Source organism: Cebus imitator, unplaced genomic scaffold (genome assembly GCF_001604975.1).
Source record: "Cebus imitator isolate Cc_AM_T3 unplaced genomic scaffold, Cebus_imitator-1.0 Scaffold101, whole genome shotgun sequence".
NCBI classification, from domain to species: domain Eukaryota; kingdom Metazoa; phylum Chordata; class Mammalia; order Primates; family Cebidae; genus Cebus; species Cebus imitator.
The window spans coordinates 4696261-4723026 of NW_016107416.1; the positions used below are offsets into that span (position 1 = coordinate 4696261).

The 26766-nt window shown below is 35.8% G+C and overlaps 1 protein-coding gene across 1 annotated transcript in view; it reads left to right on the forward strand.

Annotated features, from left to right (window-relative positions):
• Window positions 1–26766, forward strand: part of PARD3B (par-3 family cell polarity regulator beta) — a 1123121-nt gene that overhangs the window by 556514 nt on the left and 539841 nt on the right. The window contains exon 5 of the mRNA XM_017536909.2: window positions 19119–19207. Within this exon, the coding sequence (XP_017392398.1) occupies window positions 19119–19207 (89 nt within the window). The remainder of the gene's footprint in view (window positions 1–19118; window positions 19208–26766) is intronic.

The following is a 26766-nucleotide window of genomic DNA, read 5'->3' on the forward strand; positions in this document are numbered from 1 at the left end:
ACAGGGTTTCACCATGTTGGCCGAGATGGTCTCCATCTCTTGACCTCGTGATCTGTCTTCCTTGACCTCCCAAAGTGCTGGGATTACAGGCGTGAGCCATTGCACCTGACCCAACATTTAATTTTAAAAATGTTGTTATGTAACATGATACAGTTCTACATGTTTCTAAATTTTTATTGTGACTTTCTTTTTTTATATATGTTGTTTCGGTAACATACTTCTTTAAAAGTTTCCTAATATTCAGTGGTGAGTAGTTTTCTTTTTGTTATTGATCTTATTTGCACTGTGGTCATAGAACAAGATACAAGATGTATATTTACAGGCTCTTTAGTGTCTATTCAGGTTGTTTTATGTCATAGTATACGGTCATATTTTTTCTCTGTATATTCCTTTCCTTATTTTCTCCTTGTTTCTTGTATGTCTTTGCTTAAAAACATTATTAGATGCCACTTTCTATGTTCACTTGAGTATTATACCAAATCTTCTAGTTGTTCTGTTTAAATAGTCTGTAGTAGCTGTCAGTTATTGAGAGTATATTAAAGTCTCCATTATGATGCAGGATTTGTCAATCTCCTTGTAATTGTATCCTTCTTTTATATTAGGAGGTTGCATTGTTAGGTGCATAGGTTGGAATTTATTATATCTTTCTCTGGATTGTTCTTTTTTCTTTATGTAATTAATGACCTTTGAATTGCCAAATAATATTTTCTTGAAAGTCTATTTTGTCTGATATTAAGATAGTAGTACAAGTTTTTTTTAAGTTAGTATCACTAATGTATCTTGTTCTTTTCAATGTTGTAATAGTTAGATATGTCTCATAAGAGACATTCACTGATCACTGGGTTTTATTTTTTTAGTCTTAGAATTTCTGTTTTTAATTATTCTTTCATTTTAAAACATGGAAAATCTTTAGAACTTTTTTCTAAAAAAAGAATAGATCCTTGTTCAATCAAGATACTTTTAATTACAAATTAAGTGAGTTTATTTTTATGTAAAAATTGTTGCCATTACAAAGTATTGTTTCATATTACATTATAAATTATCCATGATATGATTTTTTACTTTAAAGAAGAAATGTATATATGGGTCAGGCGTGGTGGCTCACGCCTGTAATCTCAGCGCTTTGGGAGGCTATGACAGATGGATCACCAGAGGTCAGGAGTTTGAGAGCAGTCTGACCAACATGGTGAAACTCTGTCTCTACTAAAAATACAAAAATTAGCTGGGCATGGTGGCATGCACCTGTAATCCCAGCTACTCAGGAGATTGAGGCAGGAGAATCACTTGAACCCAGTAGGTGGAGGTTGCAGTGAGCTGAGATTGTGCCACTGCACTCCAGCTTTATCTCCCCCCCAAAAATGTATACATTAGCATTCATTGTTTTTCCTTGACATTTATGTATTTTAAACAATAAGCATTGGGGCTTTCACCTTCTTTGTACTTTTTATCCTGAAGTTAGCATTATTTAAATTGTTTTTGGTCTTTTCCTTCAAATTATTGACCCTAAAACCTTTAGCTATTTTTGTATTTGGTATATATTTACATTTAATTTATATTTAAAGGTATTTAACTTTTCTATTTATTTGAGGAAGAAATATATCAATATATCTTTTCATTATTTTCTCATATTTATGAATGACTGGGCTACATTGTTGCAAATTATTATCATTCTGCTACATTATGTAAGACAGTATCTTCCAAAGTAAGCTTTAAAATGTGGTCAGAATTGTTCCTTACAGAAAGGAACCTTGAGAGAGTGCTGGGGCACAATAAGAGGTCAAGTTTAATGCCTTCAGGATCTTGTGGTGATGCTGTTGCTAGCAAGAACATCCTGCTTTATTAGTCACATAGCTTTATTAGGAGGTGTAGGTTACTACTGCTCAGTAAAGTTTTCAGCCTTTCAAGTGAAGGAGAGCTGGCCTAATTAATGATGGCATTTCTAATCTCAATTAATTTGTTGTTTTAGTGAAGCCTTCAACAAGCCCTACTGGTTTTTCCCCCAGGTGACAGTAAATATTACAGAAATAATATACTTTACAAAATGAGTATTGAAGTGCATCTCTTTGGAAAGCCATATAGTGCAGACATATTTATATGACAGGAGCATTCTAAATGGGATCTCGTGTGGCCCCTTTATTTTCCATGAAGATGCACATAGCATGTGAAAGAAAGTAAACATGTGGCTTATGTGGGAGCAATTACAAAGGTCCCTTTGTATTTCCTGAGTCCAAAGGCATCCGTTCACACCTAGTTCTGCCTGAGTTGAGTTGCTTCTCCATTGGTTTTTTTCACAGTGAATGTGATTTGAAAACTTCCGACTGCATCTTGGTTATTGGGTATTTTTGTTATGTTTTTAAAGTAATTAATCCCTTGCTACTTTATATGTTTCATGACAGTGGTGGAGAGAATGGGGGGAAACCTTTGGAGGTACTCCTGAAAGAGTGGAGAGAGAAATTCATTTCCAGTCAACATAGGGTCTGATGCAGTTATAAGAGAAGCAAAGATTTAGGGCCAGGTCCCTGCTCCCCCACCACTGTAAATTCACCACTGGATGACTAAGCCCAGAAGGTTGAGTGTGACTCATCTGCATATCCAGCCCCTACAAAAACTAGGGGATGAATCAAATTGTACAATTCAGGGAATATAGCAATTGCAAGCCAGATGCTTAGACCACTAAGCCATCCCTTCTGGCACGTTGTAAAGTATGGTGTTGTAAATACAGCAGATAATTGAAATTTAGATTTTAAATATAGGCATTGTTAGCAGCCCTCCTCTAGCTCTCATTGCTGCCTGTCTTCGAAGTGTATTTAACAGTTCATGTGAAGGCATTTGCTGTCAAAATTAATTGTTTTTATTTTTCCTTATTTTTTAAACTCTTCTTTGATGATGAGAGTATTCATAATAAAAACAAAAGACAGGCATCTAAACTTAAAAGTACATCTACACCGAAGACGGAAAATAGTCTATATTTTGGGAAATAAAGTTGTGAACTCCCCTTTTGGTTTCTTTCAAGTTTTTGCTTTAAATAAAACACAGTTTAAAAAAAAAAAAAAAAAAGCCTTGCTACTCCATTGATTAAAACTGTCATCCTTCTTTGTCCATCATATAATGTACTTTCCATAAATTAGCTGCTTCGCTTCTTTTTATACCAATCAAATTACAACGGTCTTTAGGCTTAAGTGGGTCTCAGGACTTGGTTTCTTATAACCCTCAAAGCCCCCTTAGCTTTTTATAAAAGCCATCAAACATGCCATTTGATCTGTACATTTAATTTTTTTTTCTTCTTGCTGTCTTCAGTATTATGGACAAAATTTAGAATATTTTAGTAGGTTGTCTACATTTTATGAAACCTGTTTTTGTTATGAGACTATTACAAATGAGAGTAATGAATCCAATAAAGTTAAGAATTCGTTGAAATGATATTACCTTTTTCAAAAGTAGATAGGGAAAAAGCAAAAAGTCTATGAAGATTGGTGGTTTGAATGGAGCAACCAACCTGGGATGAATGTCACCATTTAATCAGTGTTAGTATTAGACATTTCAAATGGCAAAATTATGTCACCAATAATATTATTTAAAAAAGGAAAAACACCTCTACCAGGCTTGAAGTGACCCTGACCACCATAGCTATTCAGACAGAATGGGTGTTGTATCATTATCACATATTGATCAGAAATCATACCAAAGAAATAGCTAAAGTACATCTTCTAATGTGACAGTGTAATCATAAGGACATCAGGGTTAAGCCAATTATTCTAGTTCATAGCAGTTTTAAATTGAAAGCTATTTTTGTGCAGTGGCATATAGATGAATGTGATTCTCAGAGACAGGTAAATGGTGTCAGGCTCTAAAGAGTTTGCAACTGCAATCCAAATGATGACTGAGTTCGAGCAATGAGGCCGTAACTCATGGGCACTCACCAGTCTTTCCAGTACTGAGAAGTCATCATTAGCACCCTAATGGAAACTGAGGGTGATGATAGAAACATACTCAGTGATGCATTTGACAACTGCACAGAGTACTTCCTTTAGAGGGAAAGATTAAAATTTGACAGCGTTTGAGCGTAAATAAGGAAATCAATTAAGATAGGATGAGGTCTAGATGCATGAGCACATTGAGGATTGAATTATCCAATCCATGTGGACAGGAAGAAAATAGATTATTATATTTCTTTTTAAAATAATAAGGTAAAATGTGATAAGCGTGGGGGGATGACTGGGTTGCTTTGAAAAATAATGGGAAAGAAAACCAACCAGTTTTGCTCTGTTTTAAACCGTTTTGACCATAGCCGCAAAATTTAGAGGAAGAGAAAACTATGTTAATTAAAAATCAGCCCTCAACTTTCACTATGTTTGGGGAAAACTCTGGGAACAGTGAGACAAATTCACGTCACATTAATGAAAAGAGTTACTGACTTATACTGTCCACTTTCTAATCCTTTTTATGTCTTTCTGCCTCCTGGTCTCAACCTCTTTGTGTCAATAATAGAGATTTATGAGATGACTGCCAACCATAATGCAAAGTATATAGAACGGTACAAAATGTGTGACTCTCTTTTTCTACAAGCTCTTAATCCTTGTGCTTACTCATAAAATATGTGCCTCCTTGGAACTATTACTTTTGTGTCCAGTTGCCATTCCCCCTGAAGAGCTGTTAAATGCCATGATTTTAATCTGCTTTGATTGCATCACAAGTGAAGAGGTCATTTGCTGTATTTCGTAGAGGTGCATCACTGGAGTGCTCTCAGCTACAGAAGCATTTCCTTTGTAATAAGAGAAGAGCAGGGTTTACATTACCACTCTGTTTAAAAACTCTTATCTGTCAGGAAGCATGTACTTTTCTGTGCAACCCTGAGAGTTCATTAAAAGTGTGAGGTTGCATCACTGATTAGATATGGCGGAGGGATTGGGCATGGTGCTTTGGGAGAAACCTCAACATAACTGGAATGAAGTGAAAATCACTGTTTTGTTCAGACCAAGGGAAGGTTTGATTAAACAGATTTCCTTTTTTTCATTTGGGACACCGTTTTGTTGTGTCATGTAGCATTGAGTAAGTGATCTGTTACAGATTTGAAACATAACTGCTTCATGTATGTTTTTAAGCATTTCTTGCTATTATTCTTATAACATATTAAAACTATAGTTCAGGAAAGATCCAAGTATTTACAACAGTTTCTCTGGGGTTTGTTATTTCTGCGTGCAATTATGAAAAGGAGTGCTGGCCCGCATTCCTCTGCTAGGGAGTATGGTGCTGCATTCAGCTTCACAATCAGATGGCAGGCTGGGTAAGTTGGTTTGCTCACTCAGTCATTAAGTAAATATGAGTATCCATTATAAACTAAGCCAATAAAACTCAAGCAGACAACCAGAGGTATTTGGACATGGCTTTTTTTCTCCCAACTTTGTAAGCTAGAACCCAGGTCAGTCTTCATGAGGATTTACTGAGTGTAGATACTGTGCTCTTGGAGCCTCCTGGGAGTAAAGCTGGAGAGAGATGGCAGTGACGCACATGCTATGGGAAAAGGTTGGCCCATTAGTGTGGGGAAGTTTTTTATGAAGCTGGTTTGTAGCCTTAAGCAAAAGCAATCAGAACATGTAAATAGTTGACCAATTTCATCCTCCACCAGTTTTCATTGCTTAATTTTTTGGCCTGAAATGATTCCCCAGCTAGCTAAGCCCATTTGGTGACTCTGAATGAGATGCAAGGATTAATCCAGAGATGATATTTGAATTAAATAATCACTGTCTAATAGAAGCAGTTATAAATATGTAAATTAAGAAATCTAATTGGCTGGATGTGGTGGCTCATGCCTGTAATCCCAGCACTTTGGGAGGCCAAGGCGGGTGGATCACAAGGTCACAAGATTGAGACTATCCTGGCTAACATGGTTAAACCCCATGTCTACTAAAAATACTAAAAATTAGGTGGGCGTGGTGGCACACACCTGTAGTCCCAGCTACTAGGGAGACTGAGGCAGGAGAATCACTTGAACCTGGGAGGCGGAGGTTTCAGTGAGCCAAGATCACACCACAGCATTCCAACCTGGGTGACAGAGTGAGACTCCATCTCAAAAAAAAAAAAAAAAAAAAGAGAAAAAAGAAAGAAAGAAATCTGGTTATAGTACACCTTGGCTACTTCTAATTATTCTAGTAATTTCCTGGGCAGGGTCAGCAGAAGAGATTCGAGTATTAGAGGCTCACGTTTTTTCAATCCCAAAGTAGCCAACAAATGGAATAGAAGTTAAGAACATAAGACTTTTAGTACTTATGGATTCAACATTTGAAATGTTATACTACATGTAAGCCAAAGGCCAAGAGCTTGTGATAATTCCTAATTTTGCCATGGCACCAAGTGTATGACTTATACTGGGAGGTTTATATGTAGAATGATGTATTTTCAGGGAGGCTTCAGAAAAGGTTGCAGCATTGGCCACCTCTCACCTTTCTGCACCTTCTCAGCGACACAGATGAGGAGGATGAGCACTAGAATATCCTCCCCGCATTCACTCAGGCTGCTAGTTGTTGTTTTTTCTGGCAACCACCACCTCCCCTATTTAGATATGGTCCCATAGAGCAGTGACTGTTTAAGGATGCATCTGTGAAAATATTTATCATCATTTCAGTGCTACAAGTCTCTTATGATTCTGTCAAAGATATGGGCTTGGATTAGCAGCCACATATCAGTTTTTAACTGTGGGATTGTAATCAAGATTTTTGAGTTTAAGAATCTCTGAATTTATAGGCAGAATTGTATATGTATGTGCGTATGCATACCTTTACTGGGAGATGAACCAGTAGTATAATTAGTTTTGCAAACTGCCTTGATAAATAAGAGTTAAGTTCAGTTAGGGTATTTGTTCATACTTGCTGTTACATTTGGAAGTGGGGTGAGGTTAGAGAAAGAACAGCAGTGTGTTTGGGATCTTGCTGGTGCTCAGTGGAGTTGAATTACAGAAGATGCAAAGGGAACAGTGGAGGGGCCATTCATTAGTGTCTTCTCTCCTGTCTCTGTTCTCCTTACTCCCCAGAATGGACTTGTCAGAGCAAAAAGTCCATGTATTTTTTCATCTGTTTCTCCAGTGCTTAGCACTTGAGCAAAGGGGACTCTCAATAAGGGCTTGTGAACTGAATGATTCCTGTTTTACTTACAGGCTTGGTAGCCCTGTTATTTCTCATTCTGTGGTATATTTTTGTTGAATAATGAGCATTACTCCAAAACTCCTCCCTTGAATTCCCATGTTCAATTTTGATCACAGAGTTCCTAAAGCAGAAGGCTGCTGGAAGGAGAAAGTACCAAGTGAGGTCAAGGTGTGAGATGCCCGTGGGCATGCATGTCACCCAGGATTATAGTGAAAGATAAGGCATAAGAGAGGAAGAAAATATTTATTAAAATGATGGAGCAAGATGAAGTGCTGGAGGACCAACTTGGAGACTGACAGGTGTGGACAATGAGAAAGGAATGTTAAAGCCACTGGTGCAGCTTCCAGAGGAGGAAACAGGAAACCCTTATCTAGAAACAGCTCTAGGATGAGAGTGGGCAGCAGGAAGAAAATGATCGTGTCTCACTTCATAGGGTTGTGAGGAAGTAGTTTCTTTAGGGAAAGTTTATTGTCATTGACATTGAGGTAGCAGAGACAGTACTTAAGGAAGTTCTTGAGTTTATAAAAGAGTTTCGGGGCATCTGGGAACAGTGGAAAAGAAGGATTTGGAGGTATTTGGGAGGTACTGCACCATTGAAGGCTAAGGAAGTGCCAAAAGAAGCAAGAGCAATGGGAGAGGACAGTTGCCCCAAGTGTCATTTCTACCTTGACCCATGACTGACTCTAAAGAAATAAGATAGCTGGAAAAGGAGAGGAGTATTGAGCCAGAGGTTCAGGACAGATTTGCTGAGATAGTAGGCTTTGCTCACAGTCTTGCCTCAAGTGTAAGGTCCCCATGCTGATCAACCAACTCTAGTCTGTAGGTTCAGGATCTGGAGCTTTCAGCATGGAAGGTTCCTTTCTCAGCTGGTGAGAAGGTGATTAACTCAAGCTTCCAGCAACTGTGGAACTTAGTTGGTTTTAAATATTGGCTTAAATATATTTTATAAATAATGAAAGTCATTTTAAATTACATTATAATAAATAAAATATAGGAGCATATATAAAAAAACATAACCAGGCAGGTACAAATCAGCGCGTTCTCTTTTACTTCCATTATTTCAATCCATAAATAAAGATTAGCTTTCAATTGCACTTTAAATTCTCTTGCCAAAGATGCCTCTGGCAATGGTTCCAGCTAGCTTGCAACTTTGAAGGCAAAGACAGTGTCATATTCATCTTTGAATGCCTTCCCCCCAGAGTCCAGCACAATACTCTGCACATATCTAGCATAATACTCCAGACATCATAAATATATTTTCTGTTAAAAATTAAATAAGACCCTTTAAGGAAAAGAAACAGATTTCTTTACTCAGTAAACGCCTTATAAGTAGAATATCTGTTGTATTTCAGACTTGTGCTAAGTGACAGGGATACCAAGATGAATGAGACTCATTCCCCACCTCAAAGCTCTCAGAACCAAGCAAAGCAGACAGACCTATAAAGAAAGTGTCACCTACCCCAAGATCAATGAATACCATGATAGAGATTGCACATGGCATGAAAGTGGCACTGAAGAGGGAGATTGAGTCTACACAGAGTGTTCAGTTAGAAAGTGGCTCATACTGAGTCAGGTGTGAAGGAATTGGTGGATATTTGCCAGGCAAGCTGTGGTGTTCTAGAAAACTGGTGTATCTAGAAATGTGTTGAGCATCGCCCCTTTGCCAGGCACTGTTCTAGGCTTTGGGGATATGTTAGTGAACACAACAGATACAAACCACTGCCTGCCTACTTGGAGTTTACATTTTAGCTATTGATAACCAATAGATTATTTTAATGGGACAGTGCATCCCTCTACCCCTCAAGCACTGTAAAATTTAAAGTTTAAGAAATTTGTATTTAAATAGAAATGCATGGTGTTTTCCTTGTGTGATCAGAACATATTCTGGTCTGGCTATAGCTACCTTTGCAGTCTCTCCTAACTCCTTATGGTGTTTCTACCCTTGCTCAAAAAACAAACCTTTTGCTGACTGCTACCCATGACTACAGCTGCTCTCAGCAGTTCAGACCTCTGCACCTCATTTCAGGCTATGTTTCCACATGCTGTAAGAACCCACGATGGTGTAGCCAGCTCTGGATCATGCTACTTCTCTCCATATAGTTGTTTTTGACTCTTCTGCTGTTCCTCCTTCTTCACATAAGTCATGGTAAGGATTGCTTCAAGTGCCCCTTAGGTTGTCTGAATAAAACTCTTACCCAAATTGTTTATTTTCAGTAGTCTTATAAGCTGTGAAATTGTTTTTTGAAACCAGAGGCTTCCAATAAAGGTGTCACAAAGTGAAATGCAAGAATGACAAAGTGTTGGCAAGATGATTGTGTAGAAAGATATATGGAGGTCATAGGAGAGGAACAGGTGCAAATGGCAAAGTCAGGGAGGTTTGAATCTGGGTGAGAAGAGGGTGAAATGCTTATAGAGCATAGGAAATAAGAAAGACCTTTTCAAGAAATTCTTGAACATGCATTTTTCATGGACTAAGATAAATGTAGTTCTCCATCAAATAGTTATAAAAAAATTTCTTTAACACACTTTTGTCTTTTTTTTTTTCCTAAACATACTACCAAACTAAGCACACATATGAATCGGTGTGCTCTTTTCTTTTTTCTTTTTCTTTTCCTTTTCCTTTTCTTTTCTCCCTGTCCATGACACAGCTATGCAATTGGTCTGTGGATTCAAAATTTTCTGCAGCATATTTTCATCCTGAAGATTTTCATAGTGAAGATCAGCAGGGAAGTATGATTGTGCTGGCATGAATGAAATCCATGTGCAAAAATTAACAATTGCTTTAATAATCTGACTTTTTATCTTTACTCTCTCTAAACCAAACCTTGGCTTTTGTACAGCTTTGCATTAATGTATATTGAACATTTACTAGAGCCAAATTTGATAGAAATGTATTTCAGCCAGCAAAATGAAAGTGGTTAAGGTAGAAACGCTTGGTAGTTGCTGAATTACAGGACTTTTAAGTTTTTTCTATTTACCAGCTTTAGATTATGATTTAGAGTTACAAGTGAATCCTTGGTATTATATAAATCTCCATTTTGACAGACCTAGATTCTAAATATTTGAGAAGATGGTATAGTTTAAATAGAGATTAAATGTAAGAAGGATGTTTATAATACCTTTGATCATGCATTTTATGGTTTGGCATGATCTGAAGCAGGTCTTGTGAAAATTGCTGTGTTTTTCAGTTTCTTCACCCTTTCAGTAATAAACATTGTCTTGGTGTATCTAAGTACTGGGCTTGAGCAATTTTAATATATTTAATGATATAGGAAAACTAGGGGAAATTTAGTTGTAACTGGATGTGGGAAAGAATCCAATTATAAATAGAAACTATGATTATAAACATGTTTATATTAGTCTTGTATTTGAAAAAAATGTTTTCCACTCTTTTCAACACTTTTGAAATGTGTTATTTGAATATGAGAAAGAAACAGTGAACAGTAAAAGAAGGGTTGCAAAACTGCCTTGTTGAACTTCTGAACTTCTATGGCTTTGAAGATTTTAAAGCAGCCTTTGCTTGAACATAGCTGTGTAAGGAGAAGTACACCCACTGCTGTTAGCTTTATGTTGAAAGATGAGCAGAGCAGATAAAAGGCTGATCTTGACGTCAATAGTTATTTTTAATTTTGATACCTCAATGAGGTGGATGAATTTGTTTGGTCCACTCAAATCTCACAAATGAAACGGAATTCTCTTTCTACCCCCATCACCTCTGCCTTTTTAAAAAGCTCACAACTGGCCTGGTGTGGTGGCTCATGCCTGTAATCCCATCGGTTTGGGGGGCCGAGGTAGGCAGATCACGAGTTCAGGAGATTGAGACCATCCTGGCCAACATGGTGAAACCCCATCTTTACTAAAAATATAAAACTTAGCTGGGTATTGTGGCATGTGCCTGTAATCCCAGCTACTTAGGAGGTTGAGGCAGGAGAATAGCTTGAACCCAGGAGTTGGAGGTTGTAGTGAGCTGAGATCTCACCAGAATGAGACTCTGTGTCAAAAAAAAAAAAAAAAAAAAAAAGCTCACCACTGTCTTTTGACACCTGGTATCAGGTTGAATCAACATTTTATACATTTCAACCAAAAATAAGCGATAAAACCAAACACAAAGATAAGCTCCAGCAGGTATAGGGTATAATTTCTAAGAATTTTATTATAAAAATTTCACTGATCTTTTAATATCTAAATCATAATGCTGAGAAATCTTAACAAGGAACTCTGTGTGATTATTAGCAATGAGAAGAAAAGAAAATATCCAAGAAAAGATCATAGAAAAATAAAAAAGAAATAGGGGTATAGAGGGAAGGTTTTAGTTTTATTTTAGGTATACTTCATGCCATAGATTTATTTCTCAAAAGTTATATAGAAATCAGTATGTTAAGAAAGTATAAAAGTGTATCTACTATGAGAGTGCTTCTCAAGGGAAGCTTGCCAAGAAAACATTTCGTCAAATGAATACCTCTTAATTGATCGTCGGGGAATTTTTATAAGTATATTTATTCAGTTGGAGTTTGCCTGCCTTACTATTTGGTGCATTATGACATTTTATGCTTGGAATGGACCTTAAAAATCTTCTTATCCCCAATATAAAGAAAATAAAAGTGCGGGCCGGGAGATGATGTGTCTGGTCATCAGGCAAAGCAATTATAGAACTTATATTAGAATCTGTGTCTCTGTATTAGACCAGAATTAAGTTCTGGATCTTCATCTTCACTTGTTTTAAATTTATTTTTATTAAACCTGTGAAAACCATTCAGCATCTCTTGCAGACACACCAGATGAAGAGAAGGTGTAGCAAACCCTCGTTATATTGATTATCAATGGGGTTTAGCCTCTGCAGCACATGATCCACAATTGCGTGATCTCTGTAAAAACAGTCCACTGAAAGTCGTAGACTTTTAGTGCATTTAACAAAGTTCAGAGCTGTTTAAACTCAGTCCAGTTTTATCCCATATGCATTCAGGTAATTTATCCGCATGGCTTAGTGTGTGTTTGTGAATGTGCATGTGAACCCTGTGTGCGTGCCCTCCATAAGCCGAGGATTTGAGCGAGTCATTTAATGTTAATGATTTTACCTGCTCCCAGGATTAGCAAGGGACTAGTTAGTAGAATATTTATGATCTAATTAATTGCATTCCAAAAAGTGTTTTTTTTATTTTAAAGGTGCAATTATTAGAGCATAATCTCTAGAATAATGAAAAATTTGATAGTCTATATAAATAGTTTCTCTGAATGGTTCATAATATGACATCTTTTCCTTACCCTGTTTGCCTAAAATCAACAACCAAGAGACATTACAAGGTAAATACAGTTAAAGTGCTTGCTTTTGAAACTAAATATTAGGAGATAGGGGCCCCAAGTAATTTTAGTTCTTTGACCTTCAGTTTCTTCTTCGACAAAATAGTAATCTTTTTGCCTTGCAAATTCAGGTATGAAATTGGAATAGGAATGCCAAGAAATCTGCTAGATTGTTGTGGATATACATCTAGTTATATGTAAAATAGTTTGAGATCTTTGAAAGAAAGGTAAAGTATATGTAAGACATTATTACAGGTTTTTGTTGCTTTCATTAAAAAAGAATCCATAACATAAATGATAAGGCCAGCATTCATTAAGTCAACAAGTGTTTATTGTGATGCACAGAAAAAACACTGAACTGAGTATCAAGAATCCTAAATTCTGGCTTTGTCACTAATGCATCATGGAAGAAGAAACCAGTCATTTCAGCTTTCTGCGACTGGGTTTCCTTACCTGTAAAATGGATGAACTAGCCTTGCTCATCAACGCCGTTCTTCCCGGCTTAGTTACTATTTTTTAGGATTTTTCCTGAGTCTCAGATCTGTACTAGTTACTGTAAGGTAGTGGTTTTTGAAGTGTGGCTCCTGGAATAGCAGCATCAGATACTTGTAGGCCCTCCGGCCTGACGCTAGACCTACTGCAGCAGAACTTCAAGGACTGGGTGTGGGACCCAGCAATCTGGGTTTTCACAAGGCTCCAGGTGATTCTTCTGATGTTTGAGAACCACTATTAGAATCAACACAAAAATGAATAAACTCAGTTCTTCTCAAGCAGCTTTTAATTTAGCACTTTTATGTCTCTAATTGTCATGCCAATATCTAGCTGTGTAGGTAAAAAATCCAGTGACCTGTGTGTGTGCAGTGACTTATAGGCATATTAATTGCTAAGACTGAATCTTTTAGGGATGGTATCTTTGAAGTCAACTGAGAGACTTCCAATGGCAAGGCATTGCCAAAGGCATACAAAATATATATTAGGCAAAGTTTGAAAATAACAGTATTTAACAATCAAATTGCATGCTAATTTCATGTGTGCTTATCAAATGCAGTTTGTTTTACTTTAGCACAGATATTTTTGTTCTGAAAAGTAAAAACAAATATTCTGGAATTATGCCCAGAATTTTAATTTTAAAATATACATTATGTTTATGTATGAGCACTAGGCACATAACCTGATGTTCAGATCCCCTCTGTATAATGTTTCTGTTACTCTCATTCTAACATTCATGTGCAATTTCAAAAGTAACTTGTAGTTGACTTTTCAGAATGCAAATCTTGTTTTTAAATGCACCTGAGTTTTGGAAACATAATTCAGTTGCAGTTACATTTTATTGGCAAGTGGTTTCAAATGTGGCTAAAATTCATTGAGGGGGGAAAAATTATGGCCATTTATGATCACTTATAAGTCACAGGGAGATACCTATTAATAGATGGGACCCCTATTTTAGTTCTCATCTGAGAGAAGAAAAACTGAGCAATAAAACTACTTTTAATTTAGTTTTGTAGCTTCAGTGGACCAGGGAAATTCAATGAGAACTTGGGAATGCAATGAGCATTTTATTCATATATATATATATATATGTATCTCAAGAGTGTTAAGTTTCTTTGGACATGTATAACCAAGTGATGCTTCATAATGAATACACGTTTTTGTATGAAATCAGTGACTGGTACTAACTGTGAAATATGCAATGATATCCTGGTGCTGATGCCATGATCACCCCTGGAGAGACTGTTTACCATCTTGGTGCCTGGCCCTTTTCATCCAGCCTGTGAGAACTTGCAGTTGTTAAAGCTAGTGCTAACCAAATGTAAACACCTTTACTTTCCAGCTGTTGCTAATTGGTTTGGGAATAATTATGGAAGTGTTGATTTTAAAGCTAAAAATAGTGTGGTGATGTTTAAATCCAACTCATTTTGGCTGTCAGAAATGCTCCCGTGATCCTGAAAGTGTTGCTAAAAACGTTCGCTTTAAAAAAAAAATGGTAGTAATTATGCTTGTCTGTTGTGAGAGCCACATATGATCTGCTTGCTCCCTGCTCTGATGAAAGTGGTAAAGGGCAAACTTCTTAAAGGTCTCTGACCAGTTGACAAGAGACAATCTCCTATTTAACTTTATTTTAGAGAGCAAGGACTTGTCATGTGGGCAAAAGTGGAGACAAAATAAATTTTGAAATAGCTCTATACCTTGTATTTTATACAGCTGATTACATCCTTCTATGTTAACATTAAAAATGGAAATTGTAATAATTATATTAACAAAAGTAATAATAGAGCTTCCTTCCAAAACTATTGTTTTCTAGAGGCAAGTTGGAGAATTTGAAATCACATAATTTGTTTCCCAAACCTGAAGCCAAAGAACTATGGTTGCTGTTTGGCATCAATTGTTTATACCTCTGGTTCTTCATAATTAGGGTTATTTTTGTGCCTCTCCTTCCAAATTTAAAAGCCATCTTGCAGATTTTCTCGAAGTCATTTATATAAGGAATGAGGAAAAAAATAGTTTCATTTTTAGACATGTGCAATTGCATGACTCTTCATTTTACCATGTAATTTAGTGAAGGAAAGCTTAAGTGTTCTTAAATTATTGTTTGTCAATTATTTTGTAGTTTTTGGAAAAAATGATTTTATGTACCCTGTTAAAAGCTGCCATTGTCGATAAGTATTGAAGCACTGCACGGCGACAGTGTTGCTGAAGTCAATTTGAAATTGGCTTTATGTCCTTATAAGATGCCCTAAGCATCTGTCTGCCTGCCCCATCTTCAGAGAATATCAAAAAATTCTGTTAGTGCAATATATGGAAATGATCTTGGCAAATGACAAACACTGCTCATTAGTTGAGATGATAAACTGTAGTTACTACCCCCTTTTGATAGGTACAGCAAGGCAAAGTGTTTTTGATGTTATCTTAATAATAATAGGACTCCTGTCTTAGAGATATAAATCTTTGAATGTGGATTCTTTTTAAAGTCTTTGGTTATCGACATGATTTCTCCAAATGTGTAGCCAGTTCAGAATTATCCTTGAGCAGATTATGACATTGTAATAGTCCCAATATTGCTTTCAAATTGTAATTGACATTTCCATATACTCAGAGCATTAAGCATGTTGTTGATATAAATAGAACCTTTACTTTCTGTCTAACTGGAACTAGATGAAAAACTCGTTTTGTAACCTTAGATAATGTTGATTTGAGCCAGAAAGTGTGTTATTTTTCTACCTTGTTAGGGATCAACAAGAAAGTTCCATTGGCAGCATGGTTCAGAGGCAACAATAATTATACAAAACTTTGTAGCAAATATCAGTTTTTTTCTTTGACACCCTGAGGATACGTCCCATACGGAATTATAAAACTAAAAAGTATATTCGTTTTAATTAACTGTCACTGTGAACTGTTCATGAATTGTGAGACTTTATGATGTATAGATGATGATACTCTCCAAATTGATCTGTATATTCAATGCCATCCCTAGCAAAAACCAACTGTTTTTTTTTGCAGATATTAACAAACTGATTCTAAAATTAATATGGAAATGCAAGAGACACAGCATAGCCAAAGCAATCTTGAAAAATAAGAATGAATTTGGAAGAATCATGCATCCTGAATTCAAAATTTAGTACAAAGCTACAATAATTGACTGTCATACTGACATAGAATAAAGATGTATAGATCAATGAATAAAATACAATTGAGGATCCAGAAATAAACCCTTACATTTTTGGTAAATTTATTTTCTATAAAGGGTGTCGAGACAATTCAATGAATAAAAAATAGCCTTTTCAATAAATGATACTAACACAACTAGATATCCATATGCAAAGAATGAATTTGAACTCCTTCCTCACATAATATTCAGAAATTAACTCAAAATGATAATAGGCCTAAATGTGAGAGCTAACACTGTATAAAATTCTTAGAATATAACAAAGCCGTAAATATTTGTGAACTTGTATTAGGCAGTATTCCTTAGATACAACACCAAAAAACACAGGCAACAAAAGAATAGATAAATTGGACTTCGTTAAAATAAAAAACTTTTGTGGTTTAAAGGACACATCAAGAAAGTGAAGACAACCCAAAGAATGGGAACACATATTTGCAAATCATATATTGAATAAGAAATTTGTGTATGGAATATTTAAATAACTCTTTACAGGTCAATGATAAAAAGACAAATAGATATTTCTCCAAAGAAGATACACAAATGGCCAATAATCACAGGGAAAGAAGCTCAACATCATTAGTCATTATAGAAATGCAAATCAAAACTACAGTAACATATCACCTAGTACCCATCAGGATGAATAAAATAAATTAACATTTTAAAAATGGAAATAAGCAGTGGCAAGTATAGAGATGTTAAAACCCTCATGTATTGCTGGTAAGAATGGCAAATTATTCCGACATGTGGGAAATAGCGTAGCAGCTCCTCAAAACGTTAAACATGGAGTTACCATATGACCAACAATTCCCCTCCACAGTATATGCCTAAAAGAACGGAAAGCATATGTTCACACGAGAACTTGTACCCAAATGTTCATAGCAACATTATTCATAATAGGGAAGAGTGGAAACAGCCCAAATGCTCACCAGCTGATGAATGGATAAACTAAATGTGGTATATCCATAAAGTGGAATATTGTTGGGCCATAAAATGGAATAAAATACTGATGCATGCCACAACATGGCTGAGCTTTTGAAAACATTATTCAGAGTGAAAGAAGCCACATGTTTTATGATTCTGTTTATGTGAAATGTCTGAAATAGGCAAATCCTTTGAGACCGAAATTAGATTAATTATTGACAGGGCCTGCTGGGGAAGGGAAGGGTTAGAAATGACTGCTAATGGGCATGGAGTTTCTTTTTAGGGCAATAAAAAAAAATGTTCTAACGTTAGATGGTGCTGGTTACAAGACCCTGAATATACTGAAAACCACTTAATTGTACTATTTAAAATAGTGACTCTTATGTAAATTACATATCAGTAAAGCTGCTGTGAGAAATAAAAATGATCTTAAACCAGTCCATTAGATGATTGTGGCTACAGCCCCATAGATATGGGGCTCCAAACTCACAAGAGATCCAACCTGAGAACCGACCAGCTAAGCTTCTTCTAAATCTCTGACTCACAGAAACTATGAGAGATAATAAACCTTTATTTTTTTAATCTATTAAGTTGTGGGATAATTTATTATACAACATTAGAAAATTAATACAATGAACTCCTTGTGTTATGTGCTTTATATATAGAGAGCCAGACACAGATTCATTCCTGTATAAGAGAGACAGATAAGAAAGTTAATGATTTTGGCAAAAATGAGGTCATCAAATATCCTGACATACGTGATAATCACAGATTCCAATATTATGTTAAATTTTTCTAAGTATTTTTGTAACCTGCCCAACCCTGTCTCCATTTATCTGTAAGCATATATCAAGCCCTTCATAATATGAATGTTTGAAAGCTTTCAAAACATTCATCTTTTAAGATTTGATACCTTAAACCATCAAGTGTTCTTTAACCTTATAGAAATTCTTTTCTTATCTCTGTGAAGAGGAGAAAAATAATGTAAAAATCTAGTATAGACCAAGTCTTTCTTAAAACTACCAACCCCTGCATGAAATGTTGTTACTCAATCTCAAAGTGAGAGACTTTTTTTTTTTTTACTCAGTTCACTACAGTAAAGTGCTTCTGTTGCAGTTGTGTCTTATTTTCTTTAAGATATTAATCTAATTTACTTATGTCCAGCCTCTTAAGCTCACTTTGTTGGAATAATGGATTTGGATGCATGAATGCTGTTTATAGGTGTGGATATTTGCTAGTGGGTCTTTCTGTATCTGGTATGTTGCTTTCATGAAACCAGAGTCCATGTCTAACTATTTTTTTTTTGACTCTGCTTTTGAAGAGAGGGATATTCACAGGATTATTACCTGTCAGAGAACAGCTCTGAGGCCTAATGTCTTCCATAAGAAAGCAGCAGCATCAGGCACTCTTTCTAGAATACATCCTGTCTTCTGCTTCTCTGGGTAACATCCAATACAGCTTTACCACTGTCCTGGAGTGCAGGACCTCTCTGACCCTCCAACCTTTCTGTAGTGGGAGCCCGTTTACGATTTTAGAAATTAAACGGGCGATTGGAGCTTTTCCCTGGGAAGATTATCTTCAGAATCAAATTTTATGACAAAGTAAGAATTCTGGATTTCTTCCTGCAGTGTTTCTGCCTCACTTTGACAGAGGTGACCTTGCCAGGCAACAATTTTTCATGAATTTTGCTTTCTTAATATTTTAATGTTGTAGGGGGCAGGCAAGTATAGTACCTCAAGGCTAATATATCACCGCCTGTCACTAGAGCCACTCCTTTGGTATTCTTTTCCTTCCTGGAGTAAAACAGTCCCAAAAGTCTATGACTGAGTAGCAGGAAGTTAAATGAAGTATTCCAAAGCTCTTAACATATTGCCTTGTGTGGATGACCCATTTGAGCATTTCAGAAACCAAATAGGAGAGAACAGAACATTGAAAACACTGAAAAGATTAACACCTGCTTCCAGTTTTCAAAGAAATTGGAGCATAATGTATATATCCAGCATAAAGCCGTTTACTCTCCCATATTGAGATATTTTATTCACATTTTCAATTCAATATGCATAGCATCACATGCTTACGATTGTGTTTTACTCTAGGATTCCACGGAGAACTTGGAAGGCAGAGAAGTTATGAATGGTGAACACACAGAACTAGTTACATCGCCAAAAACTAAGGACACATTGAGGTATTCTCTTCATGCAAATAAAAATATCTGATTTATTTCAATTTGATGTGTTTTTTAATGGTTTATAAGTGTTCTTATTTTACAAAAAAGATCAGGATAAGTAGACTTGTGGAGTGAAACGTGTTCCAAATCTAGCAGTTAATTCTTCTTTTCTACTGTTTTCTTCACATGAGAACTTACGGACCAACATATATACAAATGATCCTTAAGCCATCCAGTACTCCTGCGTACCCAGGATTTCTTAATTACTTTTTTCTCTCCTCAAATAGCGGTTTCAAATGAACATTTCAGAGGTCATTGTTATGGTTTTACTTTGACTTTAGCTCTTCGAAAGTGCCAAACCCTAGCCACTAGACCACCAGGGAACCTTAAATTTAGCTCTTTGAGTACTACTTTGTATTGTGTTTTAACAACCTTGCAATATTTTAGTTGGTGATGTAAAATGAACCCTGTCCATTAACCAGGATTTTTCACGTTCTTAATGAAGGCAACTTATTTGCTTCCATGTTTCCCAATACTTTCTTTGCTTTGCAGTGATTTCCAGTTCAGCTTCAGGTAGTGCCTGGGTTCAGATCCCAGCTATGCCTCTTTGCTAGTCCTATGAGCTTAGGCAAGTTACTCATTTTTCTTTCCCTTAGTTTCTGGTCTGTAGAATGGAAATATTATTAGAACCTTATTCAGAGGGTTGCTATGAGTATTAAATGAGTTAATATATGTAGAACATTTTGCATAGTGTTGGGGTTAGGATAAATCCTATGAGTATTTGCTGCTACTTCTACTGTCATTAATATCATATCATCTCTATTATTATTCTAATCATTTTGTCTAGGGCATTTCAAATTTGGCATAAGGAAAATAATTTGGTATTTAATAGATGGTTACTTCAGCATTAGGTAAAGCTGCTGAAGTTTATAATTACTGTATTCATTCAGTCGACATATTCCTTTCATTGAGTCCAGTTACTAATTGGTACCAAACAATTAGCATGAAATTAGCTTTCTAAAAACATAGGTGATCATCTTTTGTCACATGCTTTACTGTATGGATTCTCCTCAAACTTATTTATAGCCACATGACCGTAGTAACTTTTTATTTAGATTGTTTATTTGATTGATGAGCTGCATAGCATTAAAAATTTGATACAAACAAGGCTAGGTGGCGCATGCCTATCATCCCAGCTACTTGAGAGGCCGATTCACAGGATCACTTGAGTGTAGGAGTTTGAGTCCATCCTGCAACACAGGGAGACCCTCACCGTCTCTTAAAAAAAGGAGGCGTTATAGGGCGAGGAGTCATAGAAAATCTTCAAAGTGCTGTCTTTTCAGAAATTTAATAAGATTGTTTCTGGAGGTAGACATAATGAGTGTAATGCTCTTATTCTGTTTGGCTTTAATTTCACTTATTTCAACGTTAGCTTTTTGAAAAGATTTTTAATATCTTGGCCAGATGCTGTGTGAATAGCATCATAGAGTCAACAATGATTTGGCTTATGACAATATGAACAAATTAGCTAAGCTTTCTTCAGCTACAGGCAATTGGGAGAAATAGTGTGTAGGAACTTAAAAATATATGTTATTTAGTTAAAACATGTATACCTTTATATGTATAGTTTTATTATCAGAACAGGCTTTTCACATGAGTTTTCTTATCACCTTTAATAGGTTAAAGAACTGCAATTCAGAGCAATTAAGTGACAGCCACTGACTTAATTGACACCCACCACTCTTGTCTACAAAGCCACTGTTTCAAACATTCCTATTGCGTGTGCGTTCCCTGATGCCTTGGTGTTCTATTTCATGCTACCTGACCAAGGCTAGGAAACTTCTCTTATAAAAGGCAGCTAAAATCAGTTTTATGTCAAATTCAGAAAGTAGAGTGAGTGCAGTGCCCAGCACTTCAAGACCCTGGAGTGGGAAAGGATGATAACAATCTTAACATCACTGAATGCATGGGGGAAAGCTTGGAGGTTACGGTTCTAAGAAAGGACATTGATTCTAGCTGGTATGAGATGAAAAAATAGTTGAAGTGAAATTAGGAAGCCAATTATAGCTGAGTTACATGGTCCATATGCTCCTGGGGCAGAGAGAATCTCATATCCCACAGGGCTTGGCCCACGCATAGGACTTTGGGCATCATCCACGTAGAAGCTAAGTAAATTATTTGCAGTCTATCTCAAAATGTCTTGAAACTATTTAATTTCTGTAATCATTGCTTGAGCTTTTGTTACCTCTCAGCTACACCGTTATGATAACCTACTAACTTCTTTGTCAGATATCAGTTTCTCCTCATTCTAATTGATCTCACATATTACTGTTGGATACAGTTTTTTAAACCACAGCATTTGTCAAACCATTCCTTAGTTCCAAACCTTTTGGATTTAGATAAGTCCTGGGTTTGAGCACTAGCTCTGCTACTTACCCCATGTTCAATCTTGGACAAATTACATTACTTCTTTAACATGTATCTTCATAGGAAAATGGATGTCATGGTCACATAGGTTATTGTGAAAATTAAATGAGATATAGTACAGACAAGTGACTTAGCACAATGCTAAATGAAAGGCTGGATAAACATTAATTGCTATTGCCATTTTCGTTGTCATTTTTATACAGATTGTAGTTTATTGTTACTGTCTCTCATTCTCCCAGGCAAGACTATGAATCCTCCAAAGGATTCCTGACACCTAATACAGGTCTTAGAATATAATAGGGACCTATTTGTTGAGCAAATGACTGAATGGATATAATACATTGCTCCATAAATCATAAGCATAGCTGTTAACTGCTCACCCATTATTAACACATCTTTATTTAAAGAAAAATAACATTTAAAAGACATTCTCCAAATAGTCTTACAATATGCATCTCTTACGAAGCACCACTCAACTTACTTTGACCTGAAAAGACAACGAAACAAGAGGTTTGGTGATTTTATTAAAGAATTATACTTTGAGCTTCTCTTTAAATAGCAAGCAATATGTGTAAAAGACCTCCACCTCATCCCTAATTCCTATCTCATTTCTGACTCTGCCTTATCACACCACTCCTACTCCCCAAGTAAGCCTTCTTCCAGACTAGCCTTTTGTTTCATGCTTAAACTACCAGCACATTTTATCCTATCCTCTGCTGTGTCCACGATATCTGTTCATTGGTCAAACTGTGCAGAGCACATCTCATAAAATGTGGGACATCTCGCCATGTTTTGATGCTTTGTTCCTGTAGTCACTACTCAAGCCTCTATTACTCTATTAATGGCAACTAGATTATTGCAGTAATTTACTAATTCCCGCCCTAAGTACCAATCTCTCCCTTGTTGTTCCCTTTTCCAATTGATCCCACTTATCACTGCATAAATATTTCTAAACCATAGCATTTATCACACTGTTCCCTAATTCTAGAACCTGTAGTGACTTAATTTTCTGCAAATTAAGTATACATTTGCCAGCCAGAAATTCAACACACCACTCTGAGATTTAATCTCAAGCCAATGGTTTAATNCGCCTTTTTCTTTCCTCTCTTTTATCCCTTCTTCCTCCTCTTATTCTCTCTGTCTCCCACCTTTCTCCCTCCCTCTCTCTAATATTACAGCTATTTATATTCACAAACTATCCTCCTTCAATATCTCCATCTGGTTGACTTTCTCTCCTGTGCATGCCTGCTCCATCGCCTCACCTACCTTTTCTAAAGGAAGACCCATTTATCCTTCTTCAGGAAGAGATTCCTAATCTCAGCTTCCCTTCCTAAGCCTGCACCCTCCTTTTCTGAAACACATCGCAAGGTCCCTCCTCTTTGAAACTGCACTTTGGTTAAATGGTTAAGAACTCTGCTCTGGGCCGGGTGCTGTGGCTCACGCCTGTAATCCTAGCACTTTGGGAGGCCGAGGTGGGAGGATCACCTGAGGTCAGGAGTTCAAGAACTCTGCTCTGGAGTGCAATAAGTCCCTATTTGAGTCTTGATGACTCTACTTTATAGGAATGATATGATGTTGGACAAATTATTAAACTCTTTAAGCATAAGTTTACTTCTCAAATGGATGTAATATCAATGTTTACTTTATAGATTTAATATCAGCACATGATATAATGCCCAGAAAATAGTTGGCACACTGCCTCCCAAGTAAGAGCTTACATTCACTGAGGATCTACTACTGTGACCTATTGCCTTCTATTATTTTAATTACCTGTATCAACCCTCCCTTTAGATTATAAACTACTAAAGCAGGGATTTGTCCTTGTTCTTTCCTTGCGGAACTTCCCCAATGAAACAACTCAATTAATATTTGTTGAATTCAAGGAAAATAAGTGGATCTCATCACCAACAACAAAGCCTTTTATAGATTTGTACTAGTATGTTTGCATCCTCAAGACATTTCACCATCAAGTAGAGTTCAAGTTGTCTGCAGACTCTTCCTGGAGGTTTCCTTCTGTAGTTCGTCTGTCATACCATTGCTTGCCACAGATCTGTGAATCCGTCCTTGCAGAAGATCAACTAACACCCACCCATGTGCTGTAGCCCTTTGTCTTCTCTCTGCACGTGGGCAATCGGATTGCAAAGAAAATGTGTTCCTCAATCCTGTGGTATTTAAGGCTTTTTAAGAAAGTCTTACTGAGGAAATCAATAGAAAAAAAAATGGGAAAGTTTGATATAGATTATTATTTTAGCCTGTAAGCATGTTTCCTGAGAAAGTTCTAATGATCATACTAATAGCAGGTAGCTATTGAACCCTTTGTAAATACCAGATATGACATGTGTAACGTATATGTGTTATGATCTTTATGTTTCTCATTAAAGCCAACCACTCTAATAGGGAAATACCTAATTTATTTATTTAGTTGGGTTTGTTTGTTTGTTTGTTTGTTTGTTTTCTGAGACTCAGTTTCACTCTTTCAACCAGGGTGGAGTTAAGTGGTGTGAACTGGGCTCACTGCAACCTCCGCCTCCCGGGTTCAAGCGATTCTCATGCCTCAGCTTCCCCCTCCCTGTCCCCATTCTCATCTCTTCCATAGCTCAACAAGTGACCTGCCACTGAGTTCAATAATCTTAGTGTTAAAAATGCTGTCCATTTACCTGGTGTAAAGAAATGAGACTTACAAACAAACATCTGTAGCTTCTGTTTTACATTTGTCCCTCAACCTTGAAGTCTTTCTTCTGGATGGAAACCAAATGAAGCCTCTCACATCTATCTCTAGCAGAGTTGCCATTCATAATGACAGTCACATTTTTAGACCACTGATTCTGCAGCTTCACCGATAGTTTTGTCTAAATCTCAGATCGGTAGCAGCTGGTTCCAGTTTTATCAATTGGATCTTAGAGCATTTTGCTAGTTTAATACTAGTTGAACTAATGCTTTGTAACTATCTGCTTCTTTTAGTATGCCTTAGGAAGTTGTATAAAGATAGCTATTTTGAGCTTAGTAAAACCTTCCCACTTGTCTTTTATGTATAACTGAACCTTTTTTTTAATCCCACACAGTTCATTTTCTTTTTTTAGTAACTGTCAACCACTTTTTCTTTCCACTCCCAGAATATCCTTTCCACCTCCTTTTCTACATTTTCATTCAAAATCAACCTTCTAGCTTATTTTTTGTCTACTACAATGTCCTCTAAAACATAAAGTGCCATGTCCTGCTCACTCGTCCCTGAATTGTGCTCTAGAGTTTATCTAAACAAATAGCATTAATAGCCTATTTTCACATCTTTGTAAAATCTCACTTTATGAGATATGTATTCAAATAGTTGTGTCCAGTCCTACTTGCTGTGTTTCTCTTCAGTGAAGGCGGTATATATAGAGATTTCTGCAGAACAAAACTTCATCAAGTATTTCTAATACTGAGGGTTGTTTTTCTTTTAAAATAAATAAAAATATGTGAACTGGTCCATGAGGCATTCTTTTTCAAATGCACTCCTTTCTATCTTGAAACCTAATAGTGGGTAACATTTTATAAAGAACACAAAGAGACATGGTCTGTGTAAAATTATATTGAATTATATTGCTTATTTTTATTAAATAGTTCTGATTTTCTGTAAGTGCTTATATATTATAGTAAAAAAAATATCAAAAGTGTTTTAGGCTTTTTTTCTGGGATAGTACTATTTTTGTGATAATAATATAAAGGTTATAAAAGATCCTTCTAGCCACAAAATTGCAAGCATCGTGTGTAATGGTAGAATGAAACTTTATTCTGCTACATTGAAAGAAGAATCTCATAAAATGGAAATCAACTTTTAAAACTCCATTCTCACAAAATTTTTAAGTATTTTTAAAAGATTAGCTACTTAAATATGTTTTGGTTTCTTAAGTAAATGTTAAAACACATTGCTAATGATTACTAAAGAGTAGGTATCAGTATGATACATATAATTTATTATGTCTTATAGAAGGGATTTTGAGTGGGAGTAAAGAAATATTTGTGAAATAGAAAAAACATGGGAATTCATAAAATTTATCCTAAAAATTATTAATCTGAAATCTTGAAGTCTGTAACAGACTAAACACATTCCAAAGCCTCTATATATTACATATGGATGCTATCTCTTAGCATGTGGATACTTGATACATTTATTAGGAAAGATTTGTGTTGTGCTTCTTTCAGTGCATAACTATAAAAATATGTTATAAAGGTAAAGGTAATAATTTTCAGTGGTTAAGCAAAATTTGAATCTCTGTTTATAAAAGTCTTTTTAAAAAGTATTGTAAACCTAGGATGCAAATGCTTTGGGTTTAGACTTCCTCAGATGGCTAAAAATGCACTATAAATCTGTTATTTTTTGTAAACTTATTACTTTTTAGCCATACAAGTTTCTCTGCCCACCAAGCATTTTATATTCAGACCTTATAATGCATACCTATATATAACAGTCCATACATACATATTTACATAAATGTTCATATCCTCACATATATAGAGATGAATGATTTAATACTATATTATCACTCTAAAATTAGTTTCATTTTTAGCTTTTATTCTAAGCCTCTGACATAATCTGCTTGACTGAACAAGTTTTACGTATATCAGCAATATCTGGGCAAAACTCATTTGAAATTTATTACCAGATTTAAAATTTCATCATCTTCTGCAAATGCTGAAAACTAATGTATTCTTTTTTGCATTTCTTAATGATAATAGGCTTGCAAAGAAAACGCATTAAAAATAAACTTAATCCACTGGTGAGAATATTTTTAATGTATTTGTTTTAGATTGCTGATAATTTAGAGAATACTTGATGCAGAGTAAATTCATCATGGATTTTGCTTAATGCTGTTCTCAACTTTCCAGCAAGAAGCTAACATTTCACTGTTTTCAATTTGGAGCAGAAAGCATTTGTAGCGGTGGTAGCTCTTAATTTGACATCTAGTTTCAGGTCATTTTCATGTAAATAGAAAACAATGGAGACCTGCGTACAATTTCCATAACATGGATGTTTGCTTCCACATTATTATTTTCTTCTGGCAATTATTTTTTCTCTCTGGGATTAAAGGAGCCAGTAATTGTTCACAGTTATTATTTTTCATCTTTATGAAAACTTGTTGGTTCCACTCTTTATTACTCAAAAGCTCCCA